Source organism: Planococcus citri, chromosome 1 (assembly GCF_950023065.1).
Source record: "Planococcus citri chromosome 1, ihPlaCitr1.1, whole genome shotgun sequence".
In the NCBI taxonomy this organism is placed as follows: Eukaryota; Metazoa; Arthropoda; class Insecta; order Hemiptera; family Pseudococcidae; genus Planococcus; species Planococcus citri.
Genome location: NC_088677.1, coordinates 68505234 through 68521554, shown reverse-complemented (window position 1 = coordinate 68521554; position 16321 = coordinate 68505234). Strand labels below are relative to the sequence as shown.

The following is a 16321-nucleotide window of genomic DNA, read 5'->3' as shown; positions in this document are numbered from 1 at the left end:
GTTATGGGGATGTGGTACAACATCAAATTTGTAAAATCATCCAAATTGTTCAAAACAGAACTCTCTGGAATTAGTGCAAGATAGTTTCAAACAAATGAAGCACTACATAAGGATCTTGAGATAAAATGGGTACATAGATGAAGTTGGAGAATCTGCAACAAAGCATGAGAAACAACTTCATATGCACATCAACTGAGAGACAATTCAACTGTTGGATACTAGTATGCTTGTAAGGCATCTTAAACGTCAAAATCCTCATGACCTAGTGATGTAATATAACATGTTATGTATATAGCAGATTGGTTTCCCTGGAACAACTCTGCACATGTTAGCATGCTACTGAATAAGTTGAAAGTTAAATGTACTCATATTATGTACTTATTTAAGAAGTATCTTAAGATTGCAATACATATTATTAAAAAAATGTGTAAAAAAAAAATTATTTGACAAATTTGAGGGAAAACTAAGAACCAAAAAGAACTGGGAAGAACTGGAACCAATTGAAACGGTGTTCTTATTGGTGGAGCCACAAGCAAAACATCAAAGAAGAAGTAAAAGAAACCACCAGAACAGTTTGAGTTTGAAAAAAATTAAGAACTTTTTTGGGAGAACAATGCTAAAAGTACCTTTTTTGGAACCAAAACCAAACTGTTTCAAATCCATGCCTGAGAAGCTTTATTTTTTTTTTAAAACCAAAACTGGGAACCACTTATTTTCAAAGGTTCTGACAACCACTACCATCACAACCAATTTAAAATTAAAACGATTTTCAACCCTGGTTTTGAGGTAAATCTATCAAAAAAATTAGCCATTATCTATAGCCAATCAGGAATTCAAAAAACATCCTATTTCCAACTATCACACTTTTGGTGGAGGCTTGGAAAACATTTTAAAAATCCGCCACAACTCTTCAATGGAGCTAAATTTAGCAAACTATGGAGGAATAATAAAGAAAAAGTACCTACATATACCTTATTACCTACATCTTTATAGAGTCACCCTTGAGTTGAATAATTTTCTACCATTCTTTACATTCTAAGTGCTGTGAAATACATAAGTAAGTATGTAATGGTTTCAACTAGCATTGTTTAGAAATTTGGTATAGACAGTTCGAAGTACTTATGTAGATATATGAAAACTCGTTCATTTATTGAATCACCACAAAACTAATACATACCTCTAAATCTGGTCATTTTACCTGTACTAAAAGGAAGACTTTCCTACAAGTACCATTTCCTCACATCACGACTCTTTTTTCTCGAACATAAGATTAAGACATAGTTGAAACCATACCATACCTCCGACTGTTTTCTGGGTTTTCTGCCTTTTGCTTTGTTCGCAGATTTCAACTCATCTTTGATATTATAGGCTTTTAGTATTCGTTCTGAGATGTTACAGTGAGAAAACATTTTATTTTCTAATAAAATATCAACTATGCATATACGATAATCTTCAAGAGAAATTTCACTATGTTGTAATTCTATAAAAATAAACATTAGGTATTAGTACACAAAGTTTGTTTTGGGCTCAACACCAACAACAACAACTGCAGCGAATGTATCTATTCGATCATTGATCACATCTTTCGTTTCCTCTAAAGCTCGTTAGTTCATCTAGGTACCTATTTCGAGAAAATGGCTGTTTCAAAAAAGCCAGAATTGTCATTACACAAGTCGAGAATTTTCTCAAATTATTTTCTAAGCATTATACAATCATGCATTCGCTAAAAGCCACAAACTTTACATGCAATAATTTGAGAATTCACATAAACATTGCATAGTTTCTCTGGTACTAAAATGGTCGTTTCGTTACCCTATATCTGCTCCTTTGGTGGAATTTTTTTCTCCATCGAAATTTTATCAAAATAACTCGCTTCATAGTCAAAACTTTGAAATTGCGTCTCCACGAGTTCACCCTGCTGCACCGCTGTAGTCGATCAAAAGCATTTGTTATAGGTTAGCAAACGCAAAAATTACAATTTACAACCACCTGGTTCTGAAATCACTTATAAATTTTAAATACACAATAACCAAGCGAATGTGTCACTTTCTTGACTTATTTTTCATTCTGCTTGATTATCATATGTATCTATATCTGGTTTTTTTCACCATTGGAATCGACGAATTTCCAAGATCGCAACTAAAGACTATCGAAATTATAGTCTGCTTCCAATTCTGGAACCGCATCCTTTGATGGGTAAATATTCGATTTCAAAATACACAGTACGTTCGAACTGACATGGTTTGACCTTGGAACTTGAACCATCTTACCTTGAGCTTTACAATGGATGCAGGTTCAACGCCACTCATGAATTGATGCCTTGAGTAGTAGGTAATAGATACATTCGAGACTGAAATGCATAAGTAAATAGAGTTTGCATGCTTGTGCAATACTAACAGTGTCATTACTAACAGCCTAATGCCAATTCCTCCCCGAGCATAATTATTCTTTTACAAAAAAAAAATTGATAAAAATAGAATTTTGTACTACGACGATCAGACCATTGTAAAACAAACCACCAAAAAAACAAATGTTCGCACTTTTTTTTGAATTTTTCTGAAATAGAATTATTTTTGGACTGATTGCAACTCAAATAAACTCGTTTTGAAGGATTTCTCAATTTTTAAAACGAAAATGTGCTAATCAAGTTGAATTTTTTGGTAAAAATTTCAATCTTTCATTTAATCGTTGACCCATTTTCATTGAATTTTTCAAAGTTAACGGTTGAAACACAATCAGGAATAAAAAGGTTGTGCCAGGTCTTCAATTTACTCAAATTACGAATATAAAATATTTATTAGGTATTAAATTTAAAATTTGCGTAGTAGGTATCTTTATCTTTTTGAAATGGGCTAGTTATATTTTAGACTACACTGAATGCACTTATGCAGCATGAAGTAAAGATATATAAACGAAAATCTTACCAGCAGGTACGAGAGAGGATATTCTAAAAAAACTAGGTAGGTAGAAGTACACGACTTGAAAACTTGTTACTGTAAAGTCAAATTCTCTCTACTGATGACTCCAACAAGGTCCAAGGGTTATTCAAATGGAAATTCTGCTATCGTGCACGTATTCCAAATTTTGAGTAGCAGATGAGTATAGATGAGCGCTGATTGATGAACTTTTCAGTTTCCATCAAATTTGAATTACGACTTGAAAACACTTAGAAGTTTTATACTAATTTCCCAGATGTTTACACTCGCTAAATCGTCTTACGAGTAAGTCAAGTTCCAAGTTGCTTAATTGTACAACGAATCTGTACGGATCATCGATTTTTCACCTTGACACAATCAAAAGCGATCAGAGATTGAATTTTTCATTCTTCAGTGGTTCTAATACCGTTTAAAAGAAGATACTTGCAGTAAAATTTGGAATGCAGAAAACGTGCAGGCTAATGTGATTACGAGTAGGGTATGAAACTAAATCAATGAATCAAATAGGCCATGTGAATCAAAACCAACAAAGTCGATTTTTTATCAAAATAAACAAATAAATATGAAATAAAACAGTACTAAAAAACATCAACCTAACAAACCAAATCTAAAACTCTCTCTTCACGGGTGTAATCATCTGGAAATTACTATAAACAAAACACCCTACAAAAATGGAGAACAATTAATCAATACGAACTAGATGATTGTGGATGAAATAATATACTTCAATCCGAAATCGAATTTTGATCATGAGACAGAATTATTCGATCAATTTGTAACGAATGGTCGATACTGAGGATAGCCACAGAACTCAGAAGATCAAGTAGGTACCTAAGAAGATACGAAAGAATAATACTGAATGAAAATGCAACTTTAACTCGAGAACTCGAGAACCAAATCGGAGTGAAAAATTCAAAATCAACTTGAAAAAAACCGATCATCTAGTGCACGTTTTTTTCTCCTTTTTCAAAATATACTCAATTTTATGACGATATATCCTCGAAATTCACAACATTAAACGCAAAAGACGACGAAATACTCGACTTGAATTCACGAAAACGACAAAAATAAATGATAAAATTCGATCACAACATAACAATAAAACAATCCCTTATCACTCAGAAAGGAAACTCGTCCTTCTGATCCGAAAATATATTCAAGACTGCGGAATAAAACTCGAATAAGATGTCGGTCTATGGGTCCTGTATATGAAGTCACGTTGCTGATACACACTTTTTCACAAACAGCAGCCCGTAGCCACCGTTTGCATCTCTTTCTCTCTCTCTTTTTAGTATACCGGTACCATATCGAGCAACGTGAGCTCAGTTGCACGTGTTTTTGAAATTAACTCATACGTGAACGGTATCGCAGACTACGTACTTGATAAAAATTAACATGCGAGACAGAATGATGATTTTTTTTCAACGTATTTCTCTTATTTAAGGTATAATAATATTTTGCTCAAATGAAGTGTTCAAAACAGACAATTTTTTGCCACAATTGGCCATACGATTTCATCCAGTAGAAAGACTTCATGTATAGTCTGTGTTCAACCAATCAGCTGATAATCATAATATTATCAAAATAAAGCGCCACTTTGTTTATGAGCACTCTATCGTATGATTGATTAGATGATTACCAACGATTATTTTCACCAACGTATGATTAGATTATTATCAGTAAATAAACTTGAACCGTCCATGCATACTGTTGTGCCTTTTGGTAAACTGACGGGTAATTACCCATAGATCTAGATAGGTAGTTGGTGTAGTTGTAGGTATCGATTTACGTTTCTATTCGTTATCGTTACTTATAACGTTATTTGTATATAATAAGTTTGACTGCAGACTTTCCTAGAAATAAGTTGAACTTTGTAAAATACGTTATACGTTATTATTATGTTATATGTTGAATTGAATAAACCGTTAAAAATGTTCGCCGAGTATTTCTTTGAGTTTGAGTTAGATTTTTCTATTTAATTTCGATAATTCGATCTTTACGTAAATTCGCGTAATTAGAACATTATGGTAGCAAAGTGTCGCGTGGTTCGATGTACGATTTATTGAGCTTTTCTGAACTTTGAATAATGGCTGTCGGTCGTGCACGTGTCGACTAATTAGCTGGGTAGGCCGGTACGATCTCAGAGGTACGTTATTTTGAGCTTATTGGAGTTTTTTGGAGCTGGTTATATTTCTGCGCCAGGAGGCGAGAAATCTGAGTATTTTGCGCTGTTTTACGACTCACGAGTTTGAGTCTAAGTACAAGATTCGTACCCGGCCTAGCCTACTGTTATATACGCATGCCTGCGACGAGAAAGCAAAAGTTCGACGAGTTTCTACGTTCATTAGCAGAATCCGAAGGTGTCGATTTATCGGAGCTTGAGTCCGGAGAGCTGGTGAAATATAAGCAGAAAGCTACGAAGTTATATAACGAACAAAAACTTCTCGAAGATACGCAACAAGACGAAGAAGAGATGGCACCTCCAGTTGTTACCCACTATACGCCGCCGCCCGTCGAACAATCGCTACTGTTCGAGGGCAAAGATTTTGAGCCATGGTTTAGGAAAATATGCCTACGTTTAAAGGCTATGAGCTTGTACCATACCCTCGACGAAGATGAAGCCAAACGTGGAACGGCCGACGAGCAGAATCGAGCGATGGAAGTTATAGGCCTACACGTTCATCATAATACAATCACGTTAATCGCCGGTGACAAGCCTTACGAGTTTATCGAGTCGATGAAGAAGAGATGGGCCCAACGTACGGAAGCGCAGATCTGTCAAATGAAGACTGCGCTGGCCGCTGTTCGATTGACCGATTTCAAGAAGGTCGACGAGTATGCTGACTCGATACGCAAGCAGAGTCGAGACTTGGAAGAAGACGAGAAAGTTTGGCTGGTGAACGGGCTACCGAACGATACCCGTGGAAATTCGTTGCGTGGTACGTTAACTGCAGCGTTACAGAAAGGAGCGACGGCCGACGAAGTTCGAGAAATCATCATCGCTGGGTACAAGAACGGTGAATCGTCAAATCAACCGAGTACTTCGAGTTCTGGTCCCGTCATCAAGTCTTCAGCGTTCCAAGCGCAAGAGCAAAGGCCTACGTGTCATCGTTGTGGGCGTCCCGGTCATATGGCACGTTCGTGTTACGCTACGCAACCTGTGAACAACGGTACTAGTGGTAATTTTAATCCTAATCGTAATTTTGTAAATAATAACGGTCCTAGACAAAGTCAGAATTATCGAGGTAGGGGTAACGGTGGTCAATGGCGCGGTGGAAACGGTCGTGGTGGTTGTGGCGGTCAAGGGTATCGCGGTGGTGGTCAAGGAGGCCAAGGTAATGGTCGTGGAGAAGATCGTAGATATCGCGGTGGCGATGTAAGTAAGGCTCAGTGTTTTGCCTGCGGTGAATATGGCCACATCGCTGTTATTTGTCCGACTAATAAAGAAAAGAGCAAGCGTCCCGATGTCAAGTCGACTGCTATGATGGCGTGTGAGGGTCGAGGACCGGTGAGCGAGCGTTTCGGTGAGAGTAGTGACTTGGTATGGGTTTTGGACTCGGGCGCGACCAATCATTTTATCAACGACGAGCGTTATTTCGTAGAGTCAGAGGAGATGCACGAACTAGTGAACACTGCCTTCGAGGGTCAGTTTGTCACCGTAACTAAGATAGGTACGGTGAATCTCCGTCTGAACGGGAAAAGTTACCATATGCGCGGTGTTAAGTTTTCTAGTCAGTTCAAAGCGAACTTACTTTCGACAGAGCGTTTGAGGAATACTGGATGGTCGATCAATTTGGCTGCAGACATCGATCTGTTCGATCCCGCTGGGAATTTTGTCGTTAGAGCGGTACGTAGAGATGGTCTGAATGAGGTACGCTTCCAATACGTGTTAGAGCCGGTCGAGAGCGCGATGACGGTGTCCGAGGAGGCGAAGGTATGGCACCGACGACTCGGGCATCCGAGCGATAAAGTGTTGAATCAGTGTGAGGGTCTTCCTTCGAATTCCGGTCTGTCGATGACAAACTGCGATGTCTGCGCCAAAGCCAAGTTGTGCAGGAACCCCTGTAACAATGAGAGACATGTAGTAGATCGTGTACTTAAGCTCGTACACACAGACGTAATAGGTCCATTGCCTCAATCGGTCGAGGGTGACCTATACGTTCTGAATTTGTTGGATGATTTTACTCATTTCAACGTGTCGTATATAATGAAAGCTCGGAGCGATGTAGGTTGGTGTTTTGACGATTACGTCAAGCGTGCCGAAGCCATTCAGAGTTTGAAAGTAGCGTATCTCCGTTGTGATAACGCGCTCGAGTTTGTGAAGGGTATGTTTTCAAGGATATGTCAAGAGAGAGGTATCACCATGGAACGCTCCGAAGCGTTTTTGCATCAGCATAATGGCAAAGTGGAGCGATTCAATCGCTCGCTGATGGATAAGACTCGAGCTTTGTTATTCGAGGCGCGTATGCCTCAAAAGTACTGGTGTTTTGCTGTTGAAGCAGCAAATTGTTTATTAAATAATTTACCTACCCGAGCACTCGACGACAAACGAACTCCGTATTCTCTTTGGCGTAAGAAGCCAACAAAGTACCAGTACTTTCGAATCTTCGGTAGTAAAGCGCAAATCTTCGTTCATCCAGAACAGCGCAAAAAGCTCGACGAACGTACCCGGCGAGCAGTCTGGGTCGTCGTAGGGTTCACTGAAACCGGGTATAAGTTATTAAACATCGAAGACGATAGTACACAGGTGTTTTCACACGTACGTATCGATGAGAGCTCTAAGTACGGTGACCTAGTCACTTGGGTAGCGAATGAAGATCGATATATTGAAGAGCACGAATACGTACCGAGAGAGACAGTGATGCTAGCGGCCGGTGAGCCCGAGCTTACGTTCGAGGAGGCGACGTCCGGTGCTGATCGTGATAAGTGGCGCGTCGCTATGAATGAGGAACTCTGTAACCTTGAGCGAATGGGTACCTATGAATTGGTCGAGGAACCTGTTGGAGCGAAAATTCTTGGCGTTAAATGGGTCTATCGAAAGAAAGATAATAATACGTATAAAGCTAGGCTCGTTGTCTTAGGCTATCAAGAGGGAAAAGTGTTCGAAGCGTTCGATATATTCTCTCCTGTCGTCCGAGCAGACACCATCAAAGCTCTCATAGCGCTAGCGGTCAAGTATGGATGGCGTATTCGCCACGTAGATATAAAGGGAGCTTTTCTATATGGAAAGTTACCTTATACGGTGTTCGTCAAATTGCCCAAGGGCTTCTACTATCGCGGTCGATTCAAAAGCCCCGTGTGGAAACTTATCCGAGCGCTGTACGGGTTAAAAATCTCTCCGGTAACGTGGTTCAATGAGCTTGCTCGTATTTTAGCGAAAATTGGCCTTAAAGCCACTGCGTTCGACGCTACTATCTTCATCTTTGAGGGCGATACACTTCGGTGTATTCTCGCTATATACGTCGACGATCTGTTTATCACCGGATGGGACGATGAATTTATTTCGAGAGTTATCGACCTATTGAAGAAAAATTTTGAAGTAAAAGATCTCGGTGATATAAAGAAATATCTCGGTGTAAATATTATACGTACCTCTGAGGGTTTTACTATCGATCAGTGCGACTATATCGAGTCGATTGTTGAGCGCTTTAACTTGGTTGATGCTGATAGTTCTCCTTCCCCTTTCGAAGACTTCGGTTTTCAAAAGGCAAATATTGATTGGTCTCTTGAGTCGCAGGTACGGTCAATGATTGGTTCGTTATTATACGTAGCTTCGTGGAGTCGACCTGATATTACCTTCGCGGTTAATTTTCTGTCTCGGTACCAAACGAAGCCGTCGTCGAAGTTAGTGATAGCCTGTAACAGAGTTATAACATATTTGAAAGGTACCGCGAACTTCAAGCTAAAGTTCACTGCGTGTGAGCCGAAGCTACTTACCGCATTTGTCGACGCTGATCTGGCCGGCGATACGTCGGATTACAAGTCTACGTCTGGGCTAATTCTTTTTCTGTTCGGTAGTCCAATCGTATGGCGTGCGAAGAAACAAAACTGCGTAGCGGTATCGTCTGGCGAGTCCGAATACGTTGCGCTGTCTCAATGTGTTTGCGAAGTTCGAGCAATACGTAATTTGCTCAGCGTGCTCGGTTTTCCATTACCACCGACTCTTGTTCTTTGCGATTCTACGGCTGCTGCGGGTATGGCGAAAACCCCTGAAACATCGAAAACTCGCCATATAAACTTGTGTTTTCATAATACAAGAAATGCTTGGTCGAACAGAGAGATAGATATAATTAAAGTCGACGGCAAAATCAACTTGGCAGATGCGTTCACGAAGCCTCTACCTGCCAAAAAGCTCGGTGATTGTTTTCAGCTTCTTTTCGATCGTTAGGATTGTTCGTACGGTGATTTAGTCACTACTTGTCGTGTGAATTTGCTGTGATTCTTCGTGTTGAATTTTTCGTCGTCGACTTAACGTCTATCCAGTGTTTAGGTCTCTATTTTATTGTTTTTATTAATTATTTTAAATTATTTTATCGTGTATTTTACCTTGTACGTAGCCGGCCTTCTGAGTGAAATTTTTCGTAGATTATTTGTCAACTATACGTACAGATCGTAGTACGGTATACGCTCGCCGGAAACTGTTTTATCGTGTATTTTAGCACTTATTTTACCCGCATTTTATATTTTATTATTTTAATCATGTTTTAATTTATTTTGTTAATAATTTAATCGGTTTTTATTCGAGAAAAGTTGAACTTTTGAGATTCTACGGTGTTTACGTTTTAGTGCTATTGTTTGTTCGCTTTAGGCGAGAGTTTTGTAGTACGTGCAAGTCAGTGTTACCAACGCTTCCAAAAGCCACGTGAAAAAATTAGTTTTTCTAGATTTCTAAATAATTTTTTAGGAGGCGTGTTGTGCCTTTTGGTAAACTGACGGGTAATTACCCATAGATCTAGATAGGTAGTTGGTGTAGTTGTAGGTATCGATTTACGTTTCTATTCGTTATCGTTACTTATAACGTTATTTGTATATAATAAGTTTGACTGCAGACTTTCCTAGAAATAAGTTGAACTTTGTAAAATACGTTATACGTTATTATTATGTTATATGTTGAATTGAATAAACCGTTAAAAATGTTCGCCGAGTATTTCTTTGAGTTTGAGTTAGATTTTTCTATTTAATTTCGATAATTCGATCTTTACGTAAATTCGCGTAATTAGAACATTACATACCTAACATTATGTCAAAAAAATAAGTTAGATTTTTCTAAGTATATTTACGCATATAACGCAAACGTAAATTTCTATATAAATAAGTAATTGGTCAGTCTTGGTATCTCAAACAGACGATTTCTGGTGGTTGGAGAAAAATAAAAATAGCATTGTCTATAAAATAGGGATAAACCAAAACTTGATGCTCAACGAAGGTGTTCATACCTATTTTAAAATCAGCGGCGGTGTCCAGGCTGAGCACACAAAGGGTAGGTGAAATAGGTGAAATGCTCCTGGTGGCCTCAGATTTGGGAAACATACGGTGATAAATTACTATATTATTGCCGGTCATCTCAAAAATAGTCCATTCAAAGTTATAATCGAAAATGACTAAAACTGAAAACTAAATTAAAAATTCGCGACAAATGAAATCAAAAACCCAGAAAGTAAAATCGAAAACAGACGATAAAGTATTTGAAAACTGAAAATTAAAGGTGCGGCTATACTGAACTTGACCGTAAACTTATTCCCTTAACTTAAGAATAAGACTGGTTTATACTGAATTTAATGTACGTCAACATAAAAGTTGCCTTTGTTTAACTTCTAGGGTTAAGTTTAAGGTTACAGTTAAATTCAGTATAGCCGCACCTTTACATTTTAAAATTCTGAATATTAGGTAAATCAAAAACACGAAACAACCGAAATCGTAAAAATAGCATCAAAAATTGAAAATGAATTCGAAAACTTTGGAACAAATTGAAAACTTGAAATAAGTACAAAAAATCTCACTAGATTTTTCCCCAAAAAAAAGCAACTCACAGTGAACAAAAAATTTGCAAAAATTGAACAAAACTTTGATTTTCAAATACATACACGTGTGTAAAAATCAAAAAAAATAGGCAAAAACTGGGTGAAAAAATGTTCAAAACATTTTAAAATTACATAAAAATGCTTAAAATTCACTTAAAAGTTATAACATTATCCGATGCTCTAATTACAATAACCGATGGAATTTCAATGTAATGAGATGTAAAAGATCGGGACCGGACGATTTTAATAACATAAAGCGATTTATAACATTACCCGTTATAATAATAAGCGATTTTTACTGTAGAAGAAATCTTTGCTCTTTAACAGTATTTTTTTCTGTTCATGACGGTAGGTACTCCCCCCCCCCATGAGCTTTGCCCAGAGAGCGATTTTTTCCCTTTTATTCGTCTTATATCGTTAAGTTTTTTTTAGTTAAAAAAGAGGGGGTTGAAAAGTCGGTGTCGCTACATAGTCTGAGGTGAAAAATTGCCACTGCGAACTTACCAAAAATTCCCGCTTTTCCAAAATTATTAAAAGTCTCGTTTTTGTCAAAATTATTAAAAAATTCCAATTTTAGTCGAAATTGTCAAAAGAGCACTGTTTTTGGCCATAATAAATTGTCGAAAAATACATTTTCTTCTGACGTTAGATATCAAAAAAATCCTAATAGAACAAAAAACCCTGCTGTTGGGCTAAATTTCAAAAATTTTCTATTTTTGCTAAAATTTATCAACAAATTTTGACTTTTTGTAAAAATTGCTAAAGAAGCACCTGTTTTTTGCCAAAATGTTTAAGAAATCTTATCACCAGAATACTTGTCAGAAATTCTCATTTTTGCCGACATTGTAAGTACAGGTTTCTTTTCTAAAAAAATTATTAAATATTTCAATTTTTGTCAAAATTGCCACAAAAGTCCGGGTTTTTGCCGAAATTGTCGAAAAATACCTTTTTTTTGACGTTATTAAAAAAGTTGTAATATTTTTTGCAGAAATGATCAAAAAACTTTGTTAGTAGCTGAAATTTGGAAAATTCCTGCTTTTGCCAAAATTATCCTAAGAAGTCTTTTTGTCAAGTTTTTTTTTTGCCAGAATTGTCTGCAAAGTTCTGTTTTTGCTTAAATTTGTCAAAAAAATCTTGTCTATGTCAAAACTTCTTGCAGCTTTTCTTGATGTAAGCCAAGCTTTTGATCGCATATGGCATGCCCTGTCTTTTAATGAAACTTGAAAACCATCTTCCAGACATGCTACACAATCTTCTGGCTCACTATCTGAGTGATGGAAAATTCAGAGTCAAATACAACTATGCTTTCTCTGACTTCAGACCAATCCGAGCAGGAGTACCTACCACAAGGAAGCGTATTGAGCCCAATATTATATCTTTTCTACACAGGTGACATCCCTTTGACAAGCAACATCACAATGGCGACATTTGCTGACGACACTGCAATTACCACATAAGATTTTGATCCAGATGTTGCAATGGACAGTTATAATTACAAAACAACTTCAATGCAATACATAAATGGTGTCAAACTTGGAGAATCGAAATCAATAGCGAAAAATCAAGCTACGTCCTCTTTACCAGAAGAAAAGTCGAAACAACTTGCTCACTAATGTTTAATAATGATGAAATACTTCGAACAAACCTCGGATAACCATCTCACATGGAGAGATCATATTCTGAAGAAGAGAACTCAACCCAACACAAAACTCAATCCCTTTATTGGCTTCTTGGAACTACATATGCTGATTCAACAAAACAAGATCTTAATATACAAATGTTTATTCAAACCGACTTGGTCATATGGTATTGAACTATGGGGTTCAACTAGTGAATCTCAACTAGTGAATCCAATATCCTGATCATCAAAGGATTCCAGAACAAAATTCTAAGAAAACTTATAGATATGTGATAAATTTTTAGCAGTTTAGGTCAAAATTTTATGCAAAAAAAACTCCCAAATTTTGTAAAAATTGCCAAAAAAACTTCTGCTTTTTGCCAAAATGTTCAGAAAATCCTGTTGCCTAAAGTATTCTAGAAGGATCTGTTCTTTAGCCAAAATAAATAAATAATTTGCAAAAAAAAACTTCTGCTTTTAGTCAAAAATGTCAGTCAAAATTTTCAAAACTCCTGCATTGTTTCTTTTTTATTTTTATGTATAACCGATAATTTTTGGATGTTATGTGGTAAATAATCCTAAGAATCTTCATAAATGTACAAGAAATCTCACTTTTTTTTACAATGTATTGTTTTCTGATTCATGTACTTAATTATGTTGTTTTTTTTTATTTATTTCTTATTTGGTTTCTATTATTTTCATTGAATGCGTCTATTTGGATATCTGTGCTGATCCTATGCCTCTATGGTGCTGTACATGGCGCATTTATTTCATTTTATTTCATGTTATTTAATTTCATTTGTCATTCTTTTATATATTGATCATTTCCTACACTGTTAGTACATAAGTCGACTTTGTAAATGCAGCAACGCTGCCTATTGCAAAAAAAAAATAAAGTTGATTTATGTCAAAATTGTCAGCAAGTTCTACTTTTTTGAGAAAATATTGTAGGCACAAAAATTTCTTTTTGACAAGTTATCCAGAAAATTCTGTTTTATGCCAAAATGGTCAATAAAATCTTGTTGTCAGCCGAAATAGTCTAAGAGTACAGCTTTTGCAAAAATTGTCAAAAAGTCCTGACGTTTGTCAGAATTTGTCTAAAAAGTGCTGCTTTTCCATTTTTAAAATCAATCTTGTAATTTTATATTTTTTCTCTCGATTTCTTTTTTGATTCATTTTTTCTAGTTCTCTTTAGAAATGGAAAAATTCTGAACTGAAAAAAATATGCAATACTTGTAAATAATAAAAATATGATAGGCCTTATCACATGTATAGATAAGATACTTAATGTATATTTTTTTCAGAATATTTACTTACTCGTAGTAGGTATGGGTAAAGAACCTTCAAAAATGCTAATAAAATTGATTTTTCAAACGATTTGTCCCTCTTGATGGGTCAATTTTAGTTGAGTTGAAAATTTTTTTCCTCTCACTGTCAAGTCAAATTTGGATTGCGTTGGTCAATTTTTTATGGTTTGTAATTTCAATTGAAAAATATAAATTGTATAATTTATCATTCGGCTATTTTTGGAATCACTTTTCTTCGTTCACTTTCATCTGATTTCAAACCAATCCATGATCTAGAATGAATTTCAGATGACTTTTTAGTACAATTTTAGGATTTTTTTTTCAAAGTTTTTGAATTTTGATAAGATTTGTTGAACACGTGTGAATGGTACTTTTTGGATTTGAAAACGATTTTGTTCAAGTTTTTGAAAATTGAAATTGAAATCGAACAATTTTTGGATAGGTAATTTTATTTGCCCATTCTTGGTAACTTTTTGTAAGTTTGACTTGAGAATTTTTCATTTTTAAGGATTTTTTTTTCACCAAGCATTGTGGAAATGTGTTTAAATTGAAAAGAATGTGAGAATTGTAGGTCATAATTGAATTGCTCGCTGACCTCAATTTGAATTTTTTTGGTATTTTTTTATTCACAGAGCTCATGATAACAATCCTTGCTAACTTCAGTAGATGAGCGATAATTTGGCACAAAAAACAAACGCAAAAAATGAGTTTTTTTTCAGGTTTTTTCAAGTATGAGCTTTTTGCAGACAAAATTTTAATTTTATGGTTTGGTAGGATAAAAGTACTAGTAAAAAGACACATTTTGGCGAAAACAGTTTTTGTTCCCATCCCTTCAATCTGGAGCTATGGCGGTTCAAAGTTTTCTTTTGTCAATTTTATCACCCCACCACAATGATGAAAATTTTTGAAAAAAATCATGTTGAAATGCCCAGGCTTCCCATACATATTTTGCGTGGTACCAGAATTCTCTCCCCCACTACTCATGGATACAGAATTTTTCTCACAAAAACGCGTTTTGGGCTATACTGTTCAAAGGGGGGGGGGGGGTTGTTGGTGACGGAAATTTTGCTCGAAATCTTTTTCGGAGGTACCCAACAATAACCCATCATAATTATCCAAATCTGGAAACAGGGTCATTTCGCCCCCCTTCTTTCTATTTTGAAAGAAAATTGGAAACACGTGCTCTACTAAAGAGAACAATACGAGGAAAGCAGGTCCATAATTTACTCGAAACAATCAAACTTGATGACATTTAACGCGAGTAAAATTCGATGCTAATACGCATGCAGTACAATAGTAAACTTTTACAATTTCCATATAATAATACTACGAGTATCTATGTTTACAGATCACAGAAATTTGTCCGGCCACATGCATATTATTAATACCCCTAAGGTCATTCTCAGCGTTCATAGGTATCCAATTACCGTACGTATTAAATTTTTTCACCAGTTCGCATCCAAAATTTGACCAGCCCATCACATAATGAGAAAAATCACGTTTAATAACATCGCTATCCAGCCAAAGCTGATAGCATGTCGCATGTAGAAAAATATTAATGGGTATTTAGGGCATCGTTCATGTCACGTTGACAATTAACGTGAACCCAACTTATCGTAATGAACTGCCATGTCGCCAGAATAAACCAGTATTAGAATTAGCGAATAGGGTATCGCATCGACGCGACAGACGTTGTGGTTTCAATTTTTTACCCTATTACTACTCTTCATTGAACTCGATTACTTGATTTGCGAAAATTGAAAATTTACAGGACTTATTTAGCTAGGTACCTGGAACTCGAAGCTTCAGGCTTGAATGGCCATATTGCAATAATTAAAATCTAACTCGCTTGTCAGCCTCGACTATTTCAGAAAATAGAGGACCAATAGTCAATCTTTGACCTTTTTTTTTTTTTGAAAAACTACACCTACCTAAATTTTGCCAATCAATAAACAAATTAATTGGAAAATTATCATCATAAAATAATTTCCAATCAAAACTTTCGATTGTGAATGTTTCACATTTGTCGATATGATCTCACTACTGCATGCATTGTTGTTCGAATGACGTCAAAGTCACGTTTTCCCGAACGAAACTTCCGTTATTCTTGACTTTTGATCTCGATAAAATACTTGACATTAAAAAAAAAATGATAATATTCGTAATTCCAACGCCTAAATATATAAAAAAACAACAACTTCACGTGTTCGGGAACAAATTTACCATAGTGCGCAATCAAATCGTTTACAATATCAGCCAATCAGCCAAGCTTTACTCCTAAACCCAAACCTCGTAAAAAAAAAGGAAAAAAATCTTACCCTAGTAACTGCTATTTTTCGTTTCGGCGAAGTATGATGATAGTCATCCTCTTCACTGGTAACTCCTCCGGCAACATTGGCAGAAAAATTGAAATTTCTGTGAAATAATAGAATTTCTCTG

General features: G+C 36.2%; 1 protein-coding gene across 5 annotated transcripts in view; it reads right to left on the bottom strand.

The window, feature by feature from the left end:
* cwo (transcription factor cwo) overlaps window positions 1-16321 on the bottom strand; it is a 40201-nt gene that overhangs the window by 17825 nt on the left and 6055 nt on the right. For 2 of the 5 annotated variants that reach the window (XM_065346210.1, XM_065346289.1), the window contains one exon: window positions 16201-16297. The exons of 1 other annotated variant lie outside the window; for it this stretch is intronic. In XM_065346210.1, coding sequence (XP_065202282.1) covers window positions 16201-16297 — 97 coding nt within the window. Of the gene's footprint in view, window positions 1-1298; window positions 1453-2270; window positions 2351-2924; window positions 4096-16200; window positions 16298-16321 lie in introns of those variants that run through there. 2 more of the 5 variants (XM_065346451.1, XM_065346369.1) reach the window with 2 other exon arrangements.